Genomic DNA, 18,564 nt, shown 5'->3' with positions numbered 1-18,564 from the left:
ATAATGATATAGAAGATTGTATTTCAGTCTTCTCATGTTACTAACATTCAAGTGGCTTCCAACATTCTCTTGGTTGATGTTCTCCAGAGTGGATGAAACACTGCTTTCTTTATACAAAATTCACTTCAACTTAAGTCCAATCATATGTTTTATCTAATTGCTCTGCTGCTCATCCAACCCTTATATCAATGTCATTTCCTCACCAACTCATGCTGTTCTTGCATCTGGGCAATTTTCTTTGTGTATTTCTGATCCACAAGCTTCAATTCAGATACCACTGCTTCACATTTCTGATTCAGAGCTCTTTTATCATCGATGAGCTGTAGAGATGCAGGCAAGATAGTATTACTAACAGTACAACATTGTTTGTACTAATGTGACGCATTAGCTTGCTAGCGGAAAGTACCTGGAATCTAGCTGCCCTCTTATTCAGGTACAAATGGATTCAAAACTCCCCCCTCCCAACAGAGTATTTCAACTTAGAATGCTAGCTGCTCTAGCTGATGCCCACGGAAACGTCTGAAGAGATATGCCAGCAATACAAGTGATGTTAGGTAGAAGGCGAAAGATAGGGAAGCAATATATTGATATTCTCAAGTCCTGTATGGAAAGGAAAGGAAAAGGAAAAAGAAAATATTACCTGGTCAATGAAGGCCAGGTGCCGTTGGATTGCACCTTCATACTGCTCCCTCTGCATGGTCAGTTGGTGAGTCAGCTCTTTCTGTACATCTTTAACATGCTGCCCAGTTAACTCCTGTTGCTGAGCCTGCCAGGACAAAGAGCAAAACCAGGGCAATTAAGGAAACCTAAAAGCTGTACTATCTGCTCAAGTAAACAAGCCAAAAAAAAAGAGGAAAAGAAAGGGCATATAAATATAGCCATTGGGATTCCTAAACAGATCATTTGCTGATATGGATTGTTCATCACCAACACCACTGCTGAAACCTGAAAAGCCAGATAAAGACAGACCCTGCCCCTTTGGCAGTTCAGGTTTCATTCTTCCACACGGCAGAGCAAAAGATTGGGTTGTGTAACATAGACTTCCCACCTTCCTGTAGCATATACAGACCCATAAGAATCCGGTTCTGGTCACCCACCAGTGCTCTTTGTAGAAAAGCAACGGCTCTCTTCTTCTCTTCTACTTCCAACTTCAGCTTCTGGATAGAGCTGGTGACTTCTGTGGCAACTGCTGAGACCTGATCCAAGTGGGCAAGTTCTTCTTCTGGCAATAATCCCTAGCAGGTGCAATAAGCAGCAAAGGATTAATCAAACTGAGGTACAACTTCAGTGTGTACTAATATACCAGTACTGAAAGCTTTGCTTGTCATAAGAAACATCCATCATAGCACTTGGAGGTGGAGCTGACGTCGCGGCAGTTCAACGTGCGATCTTGCAGCTCCAAGATCGGTGTCGATATCTCTGCCGCTGGATGGTCCTTTTGGACCTAAACCATCATAAAATTGCCATTTTACTACCCTGTTTCCCTGAAGATAAGACCTCCCTGTATAATAAGCCCAATCGGGCTTTTGAACCCATGTGCTAAAGTAAGCCCTGCCCCGAAAATAAGCCCTCCCCCAAAATATGGCAACACAGCAGCAGCCATGAGGTGACCATGCTTGCCGCCTCCTGCACCTCAAAAATAATAAGAACTCTCTGAAAACAAGGCCAAGTGTTTTTTTTTGGGGGGGGGGTCAAAAGAAAATAAGACCCTGTCTTATTTTCGGGGAAACACGGTATGTTCTTCATTTCCTGCGGCAGATCCAACTATCTGAAGCTTCTCAACTCTATCTTAAGAATAGATTATTGGAAGCCATAATGCCAATACCAACTTAACGGCTTTTAACCGCAGATACTTTTTGTTTCAATCAGCTACGGCAAATGCTCATTGTTTTGTGGCCCACTGGCTGCCAGTGCAACTGGACATTGAGGAGGTTGTGGAGGAACATGTGCCACTCCTAGAGGTTGAGGAAAGCTCAGATGAGGGCTCTGCATCGGAGGCACAGAGGGACAGCAGCGAGGCAGAGGAACAGCTGGAGGCTGTTCCCAGTGTGCGCATGCGCAGAGATGCCAGAAGACAAGAACAACTAAGAAAGCAGGTAAAGCCACATCTTGGAGGTGATTGGCCCCACCCATAGGAAACAAAAAGAGGAATGAACAGTGAGTGGGCTTTTACAGGAAACAATACATTCATTCGGTTGTGTCGAGAGGAAAGTTCTGTTTGTAACTATAAGGGACTCTGCCAAGTTTTTCCTTGCCCTGCGTTTGGAAGTAGTTATTTGGCAGCTCGCCAAATGAGATAATGTTTGTATTTGATAAACAACCCTCTGAAAGACTGTTTGCTAAGCCTTCTGGTCTGTGAATTAAAGGAATTCACAGTCGTGTAAATAAAAGGGGTTTTGCCGGGACCAAGATTCCACTTCTTGCTTGTTAAGGAAGCCTGGGTCAGAACACATTGCTTGAAACAGCCATCTGCCCTGCCCCCCCCCCCAACCCCTCCGCCCCATCAATAAAATTTAAATGTGCCATATTCACCTCTTGCTGTGAAGCTGAGGCAACAGACCTGGGTCGTTCCTGCTCAGACTTTTCCATCTCATCCAAAAAGCTCATTATATTCTGAAGTTTTGTTTCTGACAATAATGTTCCTTCTTCGGGGGCTCCCAGCGAGCAGTTCAATTTTCCAAACTTCTCTAGGTTGTCAGTGGTTAGAGAAATTGAGTCCAAGTCCTGTGTTGCAGGGAAAAATTTTCGGGATCAATAGATATAGACTACTGTGGCAATACTAAACAGAATGATTTCAACCTGCAACAGTTGGGGGGGGATTGAATTTAATCATTTCCATTGATTAAAAATAATATTTTGATAGGTTTTCTCTTGGGGGATTAACTGTGAATGTTTGAGAAACAATTACAAATGTCTTGAGTTTGTAAAAAATATTCCAGCTCACAACTCTCAAAAGTTCGCTCTAAGCAGAGTATGGAATGTAAAGCAAGAAGCAATGGTTGCTATGTGCTTCTCATTTCCAGGATTTCTTCCCTAAACCACTTTCACACCAGCTCAAACAAATTCTGTACAATTTCATCCAAAACCGTAAAAAAGGATCTACAGAGAAAAGACCATCACAACATCGTATTTCATATTACCCCATCTATCCAAGCGTATTTGTAATCCTTGAAAAACTTTGATTGATACGGTAGTGGTGGCAGAAATTCTGGATCCGCTTCCAAAAGCTTTAGAGTGTCTAGTAGGTCATGAAAGGTTATTTTGGAATGCATCCTACTGGCTGCGCTCATCATACCATCCAAATCTTCACTGGGCACTTTTCCCAAACTCCCATCCTGAGAAACAGAAAATCCATGTGATGAAATTTTGTGAAGAATTCTAAATAGACATTATCAGTATATTTCACTGACGTATCCACCTCAGCTCTAAGGTTTGCAAGACCTTTTACTTCCCAACCAATAAAAACATTTAAAGGTACAGAAATTGGGAACTCTACAAATCATGAGGGAAGAGTAAAAGAAAAAAAGTATTTAGGCTTTCAGGAACATCAGAAGGCGGCAACACCTGTGGCTGTTCTTCAGGTCCTTTGTTTTGTGTTGAGCGACAAAGAGATGCCATGGCAGAAGCTTCTTCTATATCTATTCCCGCAAAGTGGAAGTTGGCACCTGCAGTAGCAACAAAAGGCATTTGATTCAGTAAGAATAAGAATTCAGTATTGGCCTTTTTGTTAAACGAGAACGAGTATGTTTTTCATATCAAGAACAGGAGTATAAGACTTTAAGATGTCAAGTCCAAGTCTGTTTTTGAAATAATTTTTCTGGATTTTCCAAGCAATTCTAAAGTGTAGCAAATCAGCTTGACTACGAAAAGCTGCCCATATTTTCCCCTTATCATCATTTGCCTAGGTGCAAGTTAAATATTTCTGAACTTGCTCCTTATTTTCAGCATGTTATTTGTTGCTCCTCGTTGCCTTGTACGACCAAATAATACCATGTTGCCATGGGTTTTAATGCCATAGAAATATTTTGTATTGAAACAGATTCAGTGCATGTGTGCTGAATTTAGAGAAATGCAGTTCAGTTCAGGAGACCCCCTAGGCCAAATGTCCCAAGACCCATTATTTCTCACCTGCATTGTTGGCTTTGATGATGCTGTTAGCAGGACTGCTATTTTTCAAAGAGCTGGCTTTCTCACTTTTCCTTCTCCTGGCTTTCTTGCCTTCTTTAATAACTGCCAGCTCCTCCTCCACCAAACGCTGTGTCTCTAAAGCTTTTTGGGTTCGTTTTTGTTGCAGCTCCTAAAATGAAACACCAACTCGCATTTCTGTTCTGCTAGGGCCCACTTCCTCGTCCACCAGTAAACATACTTGGCCTAACTTCTAACCCAAATAAATCAAGCAAGACAAGCCTGTCTTTTAACGCCCAGGACTGGCAATATCAATAAGCAAATGGCTACCTGGATGGCTGCTCTTCTGGCAAGGCGAGCTTTCTCCTCTCGTATTTTTTTCCTCTCCTCATCTCGTCTCTGCTGCAAATCCAAGATGCTGCCCTCATCTGTGAGCTGCTGCTGTTTTTCCTTACAAACATACAACACAAGCATTATAAAACTACACGATCGAGATCCTGTCTCTAGGACAAAAAAATAAATCCAACTAACTTCCCAAAAATCTAACTAGAACCACACCTCATGCATTTAAAGCTTATGGAAAACAAAACACACGAAACAAAATATTATTTCAGCATGTTCAGAAGTTTTGTATACAATATAGAAATAAGACAAACCTCTCTTTTGGAAGCTAACAATCGCTCAAGCTGAGCTACGCCTTCCTTGTGCCTCTGAGAATGCCGCCGGTACCAACGCTGGATTGTCACAGCAGCCGAATTGACTTGGTTAACAAATCTAAAACAAGGAGGGGGGAGAAATCATGCAAGTTGACTATGTTTTCCAACTACCATGTCAAGCAAAACAGTTCCTGATGTTAAGAAAAGCACAGGAAAAACATCCCTGAAAACCAGATCTTGACCACGGGGCTTCTATATTGAAACAAACACTCCTCTCTCCATTTTTTAGAAGTCCAGAAGCACAGTTCTAAGGAGGTGTGAAAATACACCATTTAGTAACTGCAAATAACTGTCTGTAATTCATAGTCTAACTAAATTGCTTCTGTCATCCTTCAGAGCGCTGGGAGCCAAGTTGCAACTTTTACTGCCCAAAATTTACCTGGTTGCTATAAAAGAACCAGGCTATTAACTGGAAATTGCCAAATCAGATATGGCAATTAACTAGTAACTTCATTTCTATATGCCCTAATTTCCTTTCCTCTGATTTTTCTGCATAATTTGTAACTTCTTGCTATCATCTTTCTTCCTGTCAGTTTTTCTCAGGCTTACCGCTCAGCCTCCTCCTCAGACACTTCTTGTATCCTAGTCGGGGGACTGCTACTACTGGTATTATTGTTCCAAGCCAGGATGTTACTGCTGGAAAAGTTCTTCTGAGATTTCATGTAACTGCTGCTGTCTGTGTCTTCATTAGAGGTAGCTTTGATGATGTTGCTAAGGAAAGAGACAATAATATGCTGCTCAATGGGATCCTATGGAATGCTGCAAGTCTCTTTAATTTAGGATACACTAAAGAATGTTTCCCATTTTTCATATAAGCTTGTACTGTGATTTCTCAGGGATTGCTGTCCTTGAGAACTACTTTTAGATACTATACTCTAGCACAGTGATGACTAACCTTTTTGTCCTCACGTGCCGAAAGTGCACATGTGCCATAATGCGGGCGCATGTGCCCACACCCATAATGCAATGCATGCACGACCCCACCCGCACTTTCCTGTGCATGCGATCCCCTTGCCTGTACTTCCCCCATCCCCCACCCCACTTTGGGCATAGCAGGTCTCTCTGAAGCCTCCTGGGACCAAAAATGGGCCCGGGGGGAGTGGGGTGCGCCGCACATACACCCCTGTGGCTCATTTTGGGCCTAGCAGGCCTCCCCAAAACCTTCTGGACCAAAAATGGGGCGTGAGTTGAGCACTGCCCCGCCGTGCTCCCCCCCGCATGCACGTGCGACCCCCCACACACACACGCATGTGTCTCCCGCATGCGCCCCGCTCCTGCACAGCAGAGACCTGACAATCAGCCTGACGGCGGGAGGTGCACACGCAGGCGCGCTGGAGCTGAGGTGGGGTGACAGCTCACATGCCCGCATAGAGGGCTCTGTGTGCCACCTGCGGCACACGTCCATAGGTTCGCCATCACAGCTGGGGCAATCTCTATTTGCTCACATTTAGTCCAGTGACTGCTGATATGAGACACTGTATTAACATGAAAAAAAGGACTAAAAGTGCAACTTTGTTATTAAATTAAGCATGAGATAGTTCAGGAGCTCTGGGCGTGTGGTCTATTTATGCTTTTCTTCTTGAAAACAATCCTTTTCCCTCCCATCTCCAGCATCTTATTCATGCATGAAACGTTGAGCAAAATGCTCCTAATTCACCTCTGAAGGAAAGCTGTCACAGGAATGTACAAGAGACTTACTTGAGTGAAGTTGTAGCTTGATTGGAGCTCTTTGGCACAGATATTTTGTCCGTAGTGGAGTAATTGTTATGCACCATAGTGGTGACGCAGTTGCCCATGGCACCTTTGTTACTCCTCATAAAATAGAAGGAAAATGTGTCAGCATGCTTTCAGAATAATTTCTCCAATCTATTATCAAAACAGTCCAGACTTCTGGAGCCTCATCATTTAATAACTGTCTCATATTCAATAAGCTAGCCAGATTTTTGGAATCAGCTGCATTCTGGATACTGTCCTAGATGATGACCTAGATGCCGTTCCCCTCAGATAATGAAAACCAAAATGAACTTTAAAAGGATGTGTTAAAAGAAATGTCCTTCTGGGTTCGGCTCCAAGTGGGGAAAAAGACACTGGAGGCATGGAGGCTGCTTGGAAAGATGGTTTAATGGTGGACAGGACCACATGGCTTGAGTCCTGAACAGAAAAGGTGATCACATGCTTCAGTGTTGGTGGAGAAGAAGAGAAGGAAGGGCTGAGATGCTGAAAGTCCCTGGTTTTATGCCCTCTCTGGCCTTTGATCTTGAGCTTGTCTTCTAATTGGTTGTCAGACTCCCATGGGGCCATGCAGGGGCAACTCTCTAGGCTGCGTTTTGAATCCAGGTTTGGTTGAGTTCTCAGAAGCCATGTGGGGAGTTGGGTAAAGGGCCAACATTATCATGCCTTAATCCCATCCCCCTGGAGCTGAAGGAGAGAACTCTTTATTATGTAAAGGGACTGGCTTGGCCATCTTAATGGCCCATTGACAAAGTGGGTGAAGGAAGGAAGCTACAGGGAGCTATTCTCAATGTAAAACATGTTTCTTCCTTTTCACATCCAGGGAAATATAATACCTCTCTGCCTTTTCAATATGCCCTAGGATATTTCATTTTTCTGGGAGAGGGCTGGGTGATAACTTTCCACAGATGGAAGTTCTCAAATTTCAGAATTCACAATTCTGCCAATAATATACCCTTTTTTAGGTTATAGCAGTATTTGCTGTTCAAGACCTGGTATTGTTACGTGTTCCCAGGTTCAATTTATGGCCACTCACTCATACACTCACGGCCCTGGAAAAAAACACTCAAATCACTTTCAACAGAACACTTGGTTACAATAGATCTATATATGCTGTTTCTCACATGTATAACCCCCCCCCACACACACACACACACACACTCATCTATGCTTACTCACGTCTTTCTGCCAGGTTCTGGCTGGAGGGATGGAAGTCTAGATCCAAGGAGAACTCCAAGAATGGGCAAGCTTAAGGAGGCTGTTTATCCCTCCACAGTCCTTGCTTGCTTTGTGGCAGCTATTCTTCTCTTGTTAATTTACAAATCTAGTAGCTGGTGGTGAAATTTGGGGAGGGGTTTCTCATGTGCTCAGGCCCAACTTCTTTTGTCTGGCTCATTCTTCCTTTTGTGTCCTTAACGACTTAGTTCCTCCTTATCTACTTCCCCCAAGGGATCTTTTAAACAAGATTTCTGGCTTTTGTTCACCTAGTTTATGTGCCTTCCTGCCTGCTTCACCTTTAGATATGGCAGTTTCAGCCTACTCTCAAAGTATCATCCATATTCAACAATTAAGTCAAAGTGTTACTATCAAAGCTATGGGAATTTTTCTGCAACTTATGGTAATGCCAGCACTTTAGCTGAATGTCCAGACATTAAGCTCTACTGCTTACTAATATTTCTTACCTATTATTAGCAGTGAAATTAGCTGCAAGGGGTACACAGATTTCTTTCTTCCTCATGCTTCCAGGAGTGCTGGATGAGGCAGGAAATATCCTGGGCTGCTCATCCTGGCCAAATAACCAAAAATAAGTATACATGGAAATAACAGTACATAGATCTTCACTACATATATTTTAGCAAGAATTCTTAATTCCTCCTCAAGCAAAAAAAAAAAAAGTTCAATATCAAGAGTTTTTACTATAAACCAGTGAAATAAATGTAACATATTTCAAAACTTCGGAGATAGATGCTAGGATTTTTATCCAATTACCATATTTTTCGGAGTAGAAGATGCACTTTTTTCCCTCAAAAAAGAGGCTGAAAATCTGGGTGCATCTTACACACTGAATACAGCATTTTTTGCCTCCCAAAACTCCGACCCTTCACCAAAATGGCTGTGCAGAGCCTTTAGAAGCATTGCAGAGTGCTCCTGGGGGCTGGGGAGGGCAGAAAAGAGCAAAAAACTAGCCTTTTTTGCTCAAATTTGCCCCCCCCAGCCCCCCGTGAATCCTCTGTAAGGCCTCCTAAAGGCTATGCATGCCCTTTTGTTTTGACAAAAAAAATGGGCCCATTTTTGCGAAAAATGGGCTGTTTTGGGGAGATCTGCAGAGTGCAAAAACTTTTTTTTTAATTTGCCTCTTCAAAATCTTGGTGTGTCTTATACTCCGGTGCGTCTCATACTCCGAAAAATACAGTAAGAGTGCTTGAAAATGAACAGATTGGTGCTGAGTGTGGAAGTTTCTGAAGAGAGTCCTGGATATGCCTAAATCAGAACAGAGTCAATGGAACTTCAAAAGCAAAAATAGGAATCAAAAGCCCCCATACCATAACCCCTATGTAGCTTTTGGGGAATTGCTGTGCTGACGACAGCTAAACCAGATACAAAGCAAAGCATAGTAAGATGCTGAAAGTGTAAAAAGAGTTTAAAATTTTCTTGTCAACAGGAAAGCTTTGGAAAAAGCCTGTTCATCTGTGGTATAATAAAATCTTTCCTGGATTTTAACCCAGGTTTGACTCTTTCTAGCACTTAGCTCCATAAAGCCTATGAAAAAGTAATGGCAGAAATCTTTTCGTAGAGTGCAGCTTTTCCACCGCTATTTTTCTTTTTTTTTATGGAGAGAAGTATATTCCTGCCCAGAAGGAAGTGCAAATCTTACTTAACAGCTGTGATAGTCATTTAGGCATATTATATACATTGCTCATTACTTTGGCATGTGTGATAAGTACATTATAGGGGTATCTTGCATTTTCTCAACAGTCAAAAGGCAATGTTCTTGTCCTAAGGGAAAAATAATTTTAACACAGATGATGAGCTAACAATTTGGGATTATTATTTTTTTGGAACAATGGATTTTTGACATAACAAATCTAGACAAATCCTGAATGCATTTACAGAAGAATTATCAGGCTTAACAACATAAAGCTAAGTTTTGGGACTGGCTTCGGAAGCTTTTCTAATGAATGCGCATGCACTTCAGCCCTTACTAGAATGTTCCAGGTAGTTTTCTTTTCTGGGGAATCTTTGCTTAGACTTGCTAGTTTTTTTCTTCCAGTTGAGCTGCTATTAAACAATGTGAGGAAGTCGTCATGGTGATCTGCACTGCTAAAAAGGAAAATGACAAGATTAATTTGGAATCTTGCAGAAGTCTACACATAGCATTGCTTTGAGCTTTTCTGAAAGATATTTCATTCCTATAAACTACTCCAGTATTTTATGTTCAGTCTAAAGTCATGATGGCGAACCTATGGCTTGCGTGCCCGAGGTGCCAAGCGGCGCCCTCTCTGTGGGCACATGAGCCGTTGCCAGCTGCTCTTCTGGTTTCCGGTGTGTGCATGCGGGCCGGCCAGCTTATCTTCGCACATGCCGGAGCCCCGGAAACCCAAAGGCATGCGTGTTCTGGAAACCCAAAGACCAGGTGGCCGGTGTGCACATGCGCACCAGCCAGTTGATCTTTTGAGTTTCCAGGGCTCCAGCACGCATGCACATTCCGGTTTGGGCACTCGGTGCCAAAAAGGTTCGCCATCACTGGTCTAAAGGATATATCCCAAAACAAAGATACTCAGCTTTCCCAGCGTACTCAAAGGAAGAGGTTCTAAGACACCTCCCTAGGCTAGTTTATTTTTCAGTAAGAAGTGTTTAATGCTCACATGATGGCATCATTCATTTGCTGATTAACCTGCGTTGTACTGTTGGATCTTCGTAAATTGTTCATAGCTCTAGAGGCGGCAAGCCCTGCGTCTTCCTGAAAGACAATGTATAACAAAGCAAAGTAACACATACACCTTGTATTTTATCAAGACAAAAATTATCTTAATTCTGCCTCATTTCTATCATTCTAGCAGAGTTAACTACAAATGACAGAACGGCATTGTCTTCAGGTAAGAATTCATTTGGAGGAACATGTCACCAGCCCTTTAAAAAACTAAAACGCCGACTACACAAAGAATTGTACCCATACAACTGCATTTAGCCAAATTCTGTTCAGACATGCACATTGAGAAAAATGCCATCTTGTATTTGATTATTTTTTCTACTATACATCTTAAGAGTTTACTGTACATTTGAATATCAGAAGGAGCACCTTTCAGACTAATAATTTAATTAAAAGGCATAGGTTTGGTGAATTACAGCACATTTCATCAACTACAATATATGGTTACATTGATATAGGATTTTAAATGAGATGAGGAGGGAAGAAGGGAAATACAGATTGATTATGCAGATGCAAATTACACAAGGACTTTTTCAATTGTAACAATTGTGAAGTGTTAAACATCCATTGTTTGCTGAAGCCTTCAGAGCAATTTCTTGCACAATTATACTGGCAACGTTTCTTTGTTCCCCAAATGGCTACTCTGGGATTTGTAATGGAATGTCCTAGAACGCTGAAATGTTCTAATATTACTTTGCCCTTATTCTGAGTCCCAATGTCATACTAGTTGTATTGTTTCCCATTCCCTTGAGAATCTGTTTTGCTGTGCAAGCACTTGGGGCACAGATTCTCTACCCATGGCCCCCTTCTAGGTTTCATTTACCTCTATGACTCTTTTCATTGTCCCTGTTAGCTATTCAAAAAAAGGTACTTAAACTTTTTAAATGTTCATTAATCAAAACTACATCGTGTAGAGACTATTGGCTCCTAGAAATATTTTATGATACCTTTTGGGGGCGGAGGGAGTGGCCTTATGATCCATGTTGTTAGCGTGAAGATGATATGTTTGGTGGTTTGTTCTAAATGGAAGGCAGAAGCATAAGGGCATTGATAATGGTCTATAGTCGTGATGGCAAACCTATGGCACACGTGCCAGAGGTGGCACACAGAGCCCTCTCTGTGGGCGGGCACTCTGTCGGCAGCTGCTCTTCTGGTTTCTGGCACACACATGCACGCTGGCCAGCTAGTCTCCACAGGTGCTGGAGCACCAGAAAACAGCCCCAAAAAACGGCCTGAAAATGACCAATAAACACCCTGAAAAGGGCCAGAAAAACAGCCCGAAAGCCATTTTCAGCCATTTTCCAGGCAGTTTTCAGGCCCTTTTGGGAGGTTGTTCTTGGCCTGAAAAACAGACCAAAATGGCCTGAAAACAGCCCAAAAAACAGTAACTTTCATCCAATCACCTAGTTTTGTCTAACGTACTGCCATTTGGCTATGAAGATAAAAGCTAGTACAAGATGCCTTGGATGTCTGTCTCTCACTTTTCTTGAAATAATCCAGTTTATTCATAATAACAAATGATTCTTTATCAGCTTGCTAATATTGCTGTTCTTGAGATCGTGGATGGCATCTTGTTCTGCCCTACTAGCAATATTGCTTTATCCATTTTTATTGGTAAGTAGAATAAGTAAAAATTTGCTGACAAGCTTATGGTCAAGAACATTCAATATAATGATCTGATTCAGGGTTACATCTACCTGGGAGATGTTCTTGTAGTGTTATTTTTATGCATCTGGAATGCGGTATAATCTACAGTATTGTGTAGATTGAATTAATGACTAAATGTGTTGTTTTGCCTTGAAAGTATTCCTTAAGTTTTAAGCAGCAAAAAAAAAAGTTTTTAAAGTTTCCACAGAGTTGTATATTTTGTGTAGATTTAGTGAGGCAAAAAGCTCAGTCAATAGGCTGGCAATTCACAACATTGGTCAAGGCTGGGGAAGAAGGGATTGTTTATGTAGGATTAATTAGATTGTTCTTGTGGTCAATGATATTTTCAGTAACCATCTTCAGGTCAACAATTTAAATGACTCTCTTTTTCTCACTCTTTTTCAGTATCTGTATTTGTCAACTTTTTTATTTGGTTTTTAATATCTTTTATCTTTGCAAACATTTATATCATTCTGTAATCCTATTTAAACACTTTCAGTATTGTTTTGTTTAACCCAATTTGCCTGTTACTAGACTCCTGTAATAATTATTCAATATTCCCACGTTAGCTATAGATTTTCCCATATTTTCTTTATTCTTTTAAACTATATCTTCTCATTTTCCTCTATTTGTCAATTTCCTTGGGTTGTTTGATTTTTGCCTGTCTCTGGAAATCTATGTTCAGCTGTCATGCTTTCTTCTTGCTGTACAACCCTTTCATTCCCTTTCATTCTTTCTTTGACTATCATGACAGCTTCTTCTGAAAGCTGTTAGATCCTTTCAATTTTGAAATTTTGGAAAATTTCCCCACTGATGGCCATGAAGTGTGCCCCATAGTTTCTTCTGTACTCTTTTGCATGAATGGCAAAGGTTTTAATATAGTTTAAAAAAAAAGAATTGTCACACATCCCTATAAACTCTGCATAATCCCTATCAATTGTAGAGCAGACCAACAGAGTGCATTATGACACTGATGGCTTATTTCTCAATACATTTCTTTCTTTTATGAGTTTCCTGTGTGTTAGTATCTCACAATTCCATCAAATGACTTTACTAACTTACAGCTAGGGGTTTGCTCTACCCCAAACCAATTTACAGGTCTAATTGATTGAATTTGTTAGTACATTGTTGTAATCCAAAATAATATGTTACTGCAACTTCCCTTGGCTATACAGTACATGAATGAAACATTTTCTATAGAGTCATAATGGCAAACCTATGGCACGCAGAGCCATCTCTCCAGGCACGCAAGCCATCCCATTGGCTCTTCTGGGTTCCAGCGTGCCGGCCAGGTGGTTTTCACAGGAGCACCAGAAATCGGTAGATCAGCCGCCCGATGCACATGTGCATGCCAGGAAGATCATCTTATGGTTCGTGCATGCACACCCAGCCAGCTGGTCTTCGCACGTGCATGAGAAAACCAGGTGGTTGGTGCACATGCACATGCCAGAAACCGGAAGAGCATTTTCTTGGCATGCACATGCACACCGGGCAGCCGCTCTTCCAGTTTCCAGCACACACGTGCATGCATGCTCCCATTTCAGCACTTGGGTGTCGAAAATGTCTGCCAACACTGCTGTAGAGGGATGCTGCAAATTCTCTTGTGACCTCTCATGATTCTGCAGTTTTCTATCACACTGATATTTTCAAAGTGAGTTACAGACTTCTCTATGGGAGACATGTGGGGTGAGAGAAGGATCTTAAATGTATCTACCATCTGCTCCTGGCTTCAGCACTGAAATTCAGGTTTGTCTTTCTACAGTAGAAATGTTAATTTTGCATTTTCTTTTCATTTTATTGCCAATTTTCTGTCAATAGTGCTTTGCCTCTTAAGGGAGGAGGGGAGGGGAAGGATAACATAAAGATAGATAAATGATTATTATTGAGCTATTTTCTGCCCTTGGAAATGTTTGAAAACTAGACTGTCCAGGATTCGGGGATTTGCCAGTCTCTGAAGGATTGTTCATTTCAAGGGAGATCTGAGGAAAGCACCATCTTCAAAGTGTTTGTGAAACATGGCCTTCTTGCATCTTAAAGAGAAAAGAGCAACCATGCTACTTCACCTTCTTCTGCTTCACAGATCTCCCCCAGCATCCTGTAAAATCTGCAAAAAGCAGGAACTTCCCCATGTGTAAAACCCCTGGAGGGACGCATCTTCTGGTTCTGATTAGTGCTGGGGGAAACTAAGCAAAGATTGGAAGGCAATGCTTTCTGCACATTCTCCAGCATTTCTAAGAGAAGCTTCTTTTGCCTTTTGTGACAAGAGGCAAGAGAGACTAAGGATGTTTCTAGACAATGTGAAGTATTTTGTCAAGGCAACTATTGTTCCTTTTGTTGGATGTAGATCCTGCCTTTCATTTGGTAGCTCCAAATGTTATGCAAAGCAAGGTAATCCCAAAAGGTGCTTTTTCAGGAGGCAACAGGACTTTTTTTTCTTTTGAAGACTTTTTAGCTTCTCCTTCAAGAAGCTTCTTCAGCTCTGACAGGACAGTGGCAAATGGAAGGATTTATATTCCTTGCAGGCAGCTGGCAATTTGCTTCCTTTAGAGGGCCGGGTCCTTGAAGCACTTGGAGGTTTATCTGTGTCCTCAGGGTCACCTGAGTAGTGCACCTGGTTCCTGTAGTCTGCAATTTGAAACCCATTCCTACTCCCACACTGTACAGTTCATCTCAAACTGTACAGTTAAACGTATGTAGAGATGCTCGGTCATCCAGGTCATGCTTGTTCCAAACATGCTTTTGGAGACAACCAAGGCAAGGTACATAATGCTTCCTTCTTTGTTCGCCACAAAAACAATACTAGTGAGATAGGTGGGGCTGGGACAACGACTGGCCCCAAGTTACAGCTTCTGAGGTTGAAAGTGAAGAGAATCTGGGTTTCTCACTGCTAATACAACCTCTTATCTGCTGTATCACTGGCTCTTCTCTCTCTCTCTCTCTCTCTCATCTGACCAAAAGAATAACAGGGCCCAAAGCTCTTCATCTAAACAAATTGAAGACACATTATTACTTTGTACATCAATAGAAGTTAAAGAATGCATTTAAACCAAATCTATTCTTCTAGGAGTGAAATGAATATAAGCCATAAGCTTTAGAAGAAGAATGCTTGTTACAACATCAGTACTCACCAGGATATTCCTCTTGGGTTTGTTTTCCGTAATGACAGAAATGGAACGAGCAATGTGTTTGCCTGGGGAGGCACTGCTAGGGCGTTGAAGCACCTGCATAGGCAGCCCTGTAAGAATGAGGTCCACACCATTGACACCGTTTCCCTGAAAGGAAGAACTGCTGCCACGGGCACTCTTCATTTTGTATTAGAGAAGCTCTGTATATAAAGGAAAAACAATGAGTAAATTGATCCATATGTCTTGCTTATTCCATTTGTTTAAATGCATTATTCCACACTGTAGTAAGAATTTCCTCATGCCTTGTAATTACTCAAATCTCTTGCCACTGGTCATAGTGGCTGGATCTAATGGGAGTTAGTAAAAAAAAAAATGTGCAGGGTGGCAACATCAAATTCTCACCCTTTGAATTATATTAACCATTTGCTAAGCCCATACAGAAGAGATCAATCCCAATACCTAAAGGTCAAACTCAATAAAGCATGGGCACTTTGCAATGATTGCTGGAGGCAATTCATCTTGAATTTGTTGCAATACAGCATCAGAAAGTATGATTGGCAAAATGTTTTGTTTTCCTAATTGAAAAGGGGAATAGGCATGGATTTTGCACCCAGTTCTTTGCAGACAAAAAAGTTCCATCCATGTAATTTTGAGTGAATAAAGTGGACAAAAAAAAAAAAAGAAAATAGTTACCAGAAATAGATTTATTAGTAAAACTCGCAAAATGAAATCTGAATGTTGGAATGTAGGGTCACCCAGTTTTACCCTGAAGTTCACTCATCCAATGCTAAGCAAATCATCCTTGTTCAATGAGACTAACCTTTTCTTGAGTCAGAATTCTTAAGAGTACAAATTAGACAAGTACAGTACTACCTCAGCAGCTCTTCCTTTTGCTTGACAGTTCCAATTATCTGAAAAATCTATACAATTAAAGGGAACTGACCACCTTTACGCCAAACTGTTTTTCAAAAGAGCGACCATAGTATCAGACTTAAACAGTTTTTGTACTGAACCCCAGCTCTCATGCATTAATCCCAAACTGTTGTTTATTTATTGTAAACAATCTGTTCAGACTTTAGAGAGAAGCTATTTATTCCATTTAGGAGCTTAAAAGAAAAATATCAGGAGAAAAAAATATTTCACATTTAACTTCAGCTCTGCCACCCCTTCAATTTTGCCCACCATGTCTTTCTTCAAAAAGAAAGGGAATGATGCTCTCAATAGAAAAAAGATTAAAGTTACAATCTTAAGTGTTTTTTCTTTTAAGTTCAGCTATTCTGGGGGCACGTTGACATTTTTTGAAAAATATGTTTCTAATTCTATTTAGCGGCTAAGCTTTTTTTAAAAAAATAAGACTGAAACTGTCCATCCATAGTAACTGCCCTATACTTTCAATTAGCTAAAAAATATAAGCATGTAGTCTAAGAAAAATTCAGACATTCACTGCAATGTGTTACCTGATTGTATCATGGAGAATGAAATCCCACCATTATGTTTTAAAGATGGTACTAAAATTACAAATAAGCAAATTACAAATATTTATCTTGCATTTGATATTTGAGGTATTTTTTACGTTTTATGAGATAAAGAATGAATTTGACATACTATATCATTTATCCAATAAAGCTGTCATGAACTTGTGGCACGTATGTCAGAGGTGGCACGCAGAGCCCTCGCTGTAGGCATGTGTGACGTCGCCAGCTGCTCTTCTGGTTTCTGGCATGTACATGTGCACCGGCAAGCTGGTCTTTGCAGGTGCCAGAGCACCAGAAAACAGCCTGAAAATGGCCTAAAAAACCAGCCAAAAAACAGGCGATTTTCCAGGCCATTTTGGGGATGTCTTTTTGGACCATTTTCTGGCCTGTTTTTCAGGCCATTTTCAAACCATTTTCAGGCCATTTCTGACCCGAAAAAACACCTGAAAATGGTAAAAAAAAACAGGCATTGCATGCCGGCCAGCTGGTCTTTGGATTTCTGGCACACTGGTATGCATACATGGACGCGAGTTCCAGTTTGGACACTCAGTGCCAAAAAGTTTCGCCATCACTGCCACAAAGTGTGTAAAAAGTACCTCAAATATCAAAGGCAAGAGGGAATATTTTCACCCGACAGAAAGATTACACTGTTAGAACTGTCTCTTCTTTTAACATATTTGCCACCAGAATAATGTAGCTTTTAAACTTTTGAGATAAGTGTTTTCAAACAAGACAATCTCTTATTTGAAGTTATCAGGTCACAAGAGCAACATACACTGAACTGGCTTTGAGACACATATTGTATTTACCAGAAAAAAACGAATCATCCTTGAAATTCCACAAATACATAAACATAGATTCAGCCACCATACATAGGTAAAATCTCTGAAATCTACAGACATTTATTACTACTGTGGTTGATTCTGTGACCCCAATCACATCAAGTGTGAAACCCACATATCAATAAGTATTATATGTTTACTAGGCCTAGGCTGCAAAAATTGCTGCCCCAAATTGCTGCCATATGATGGCCATCTGGATTTTTGCAACCCAAAGATTTTTGGACCAGTGCACACACTTATGACCAAATTTATGCATCTGACAATACATACAAGAACAAGAGGTATGTCTCTCTCACTCTCAATTATGTGTTTACTTACTGACCATATCGCTTCCAACTTGTTTGCTAAATGGGGAAACTGCTACATTTAATGTAGCAAAACATTGAAAGGATGTACTTTATGTATTGTTTTAATTTGGCAGAATGATTTGCGCCTGTTGGGACAGAAAAATAAAAGCACAGTGCTTGAACAAAAAAGAAAATACAAAGGATTCTTAAAATATTAGCATGCCTTTTCCCCCAAGCCTGCCAATATACATATTTAACAAATTACTGTAAGGATTCATACAATAGCCTTTTTTTAAAAAAAAATAGTGTGGAAGCCAATACTATACTTCAATACAGATTCTTGAGCAGTGTAATTATGAGGACTATCAAAGTAGCATTAGAAAAAACATTAACAGCATTTAAAAAAAAATGATCACAGTCCACTTTATCATAGGACTGTGTCCTGTATGATTGGTAAAGTTCTGCACAAATAAAATTAGCCATCTTTCAAATGTTGGGTCAGGAGCAAAAGCCGCCTCTTTAATTAATATATATGGTCTTTGGGGACACCAACAAAAAAGCAGCTTGAAGCAAAGCTTTTAAACTTCCCGAATTTCTCAAACTGCTGAAAGGAGGCCAGGGAGAAGAGTAAAATGGGAAAAGTAAGGCAGGACCCTTCCCTCTTTTAATAAGACTTGTCTAATCG

The 18,564-nt window shown here is 40.8% G+C and overlaps 1 protein-coding gene across 5 annotated transcripts in view; it reads right to left on the bottom strand.

The window, feature by feature from the left end:
• CEP131 (centrosomal protein 131) overlaps positions 1–18,564 on the bottom strand; it is a 36,031-nt gene that overhangs the window by 16,766 nt on the left and 701 nt on the right. For 2 of the 5 annotated variants that reach the window (XM_081968107.1, XM_081968109.1), the window contains exons 2-16: positions 15,279–15,475; positions 10,439–10,533; positions 9,776–9,893; positions 8,255–8,358; positions 6,540–6,653; positions 5,391–5,552; positions 4,782–4,899; positions 4,456–4,575; positions 4,129–4,297; positions 3,565–3,665; positions 3,141–3,335; positions 2,533–2,724; positions 1,098–1,235; positions 641–766; positions 204–320 (exon numbers count right to left, since the gene is read on the bottom strand). In XM_081968107.1, the coding sequence (XP_081824233.1) occupies positions 204–320; positions 641–766; positions 1,098–1,235; positions 2,533–2,724; positions 3,141–3,335; positions 3,565–3,665; positions 4,129–4,297; positions 4,456–4,575; positions 4,782–4,899; positions 5,391–5,552; positions 6,540–6,653; positions 8,255–8,358; positions 9,776–9,893; positions 10,439–10,533; positions 15,279–15,458 (2,049 nt within the window). In that variant the 5' untranslated portion in view covers positions 15,459–15,475. The remainder of the gene's footprint in view (positions 1–203; positions 321–640; positions 767–1,097; positions 1,236–2,532; positions 2,725–3,140; positions 3,336–3,564; positions 3,666–4,128; positions 4,298–4,455; positions 4,576–4,781; positions 4,900–5,390; positions 5,553–6,539; positions 6,654–8,254; positions 8,359–9,775; positions 9,894–10,438; positions 10,534–15,278; positions 15,476–18,564) is intronic. The other 3 variants (XM_081968108.1, XM_081968111.1, XM_081968110.1) reach the window with 2 other exon arrangements.

The sequence above is a fragment of the Natrix helvetica genome (assembly GCF_964273705.1).
Source record: "Natrix helvetica genome assembly, chromosome: 1".
In the NCBI taxonomy this organism is placed as follows: Eukaryota; Metazoa; Chordata; class Lepidosauria; order Squamata; family Natricidae; genus Natrix; species Natrix helvetica.
The sequence above is the reverse complement of the archived record's forward strand: the minus strand, read 5'-3'. Positions and strand labels throughout refer to the sequence as shown.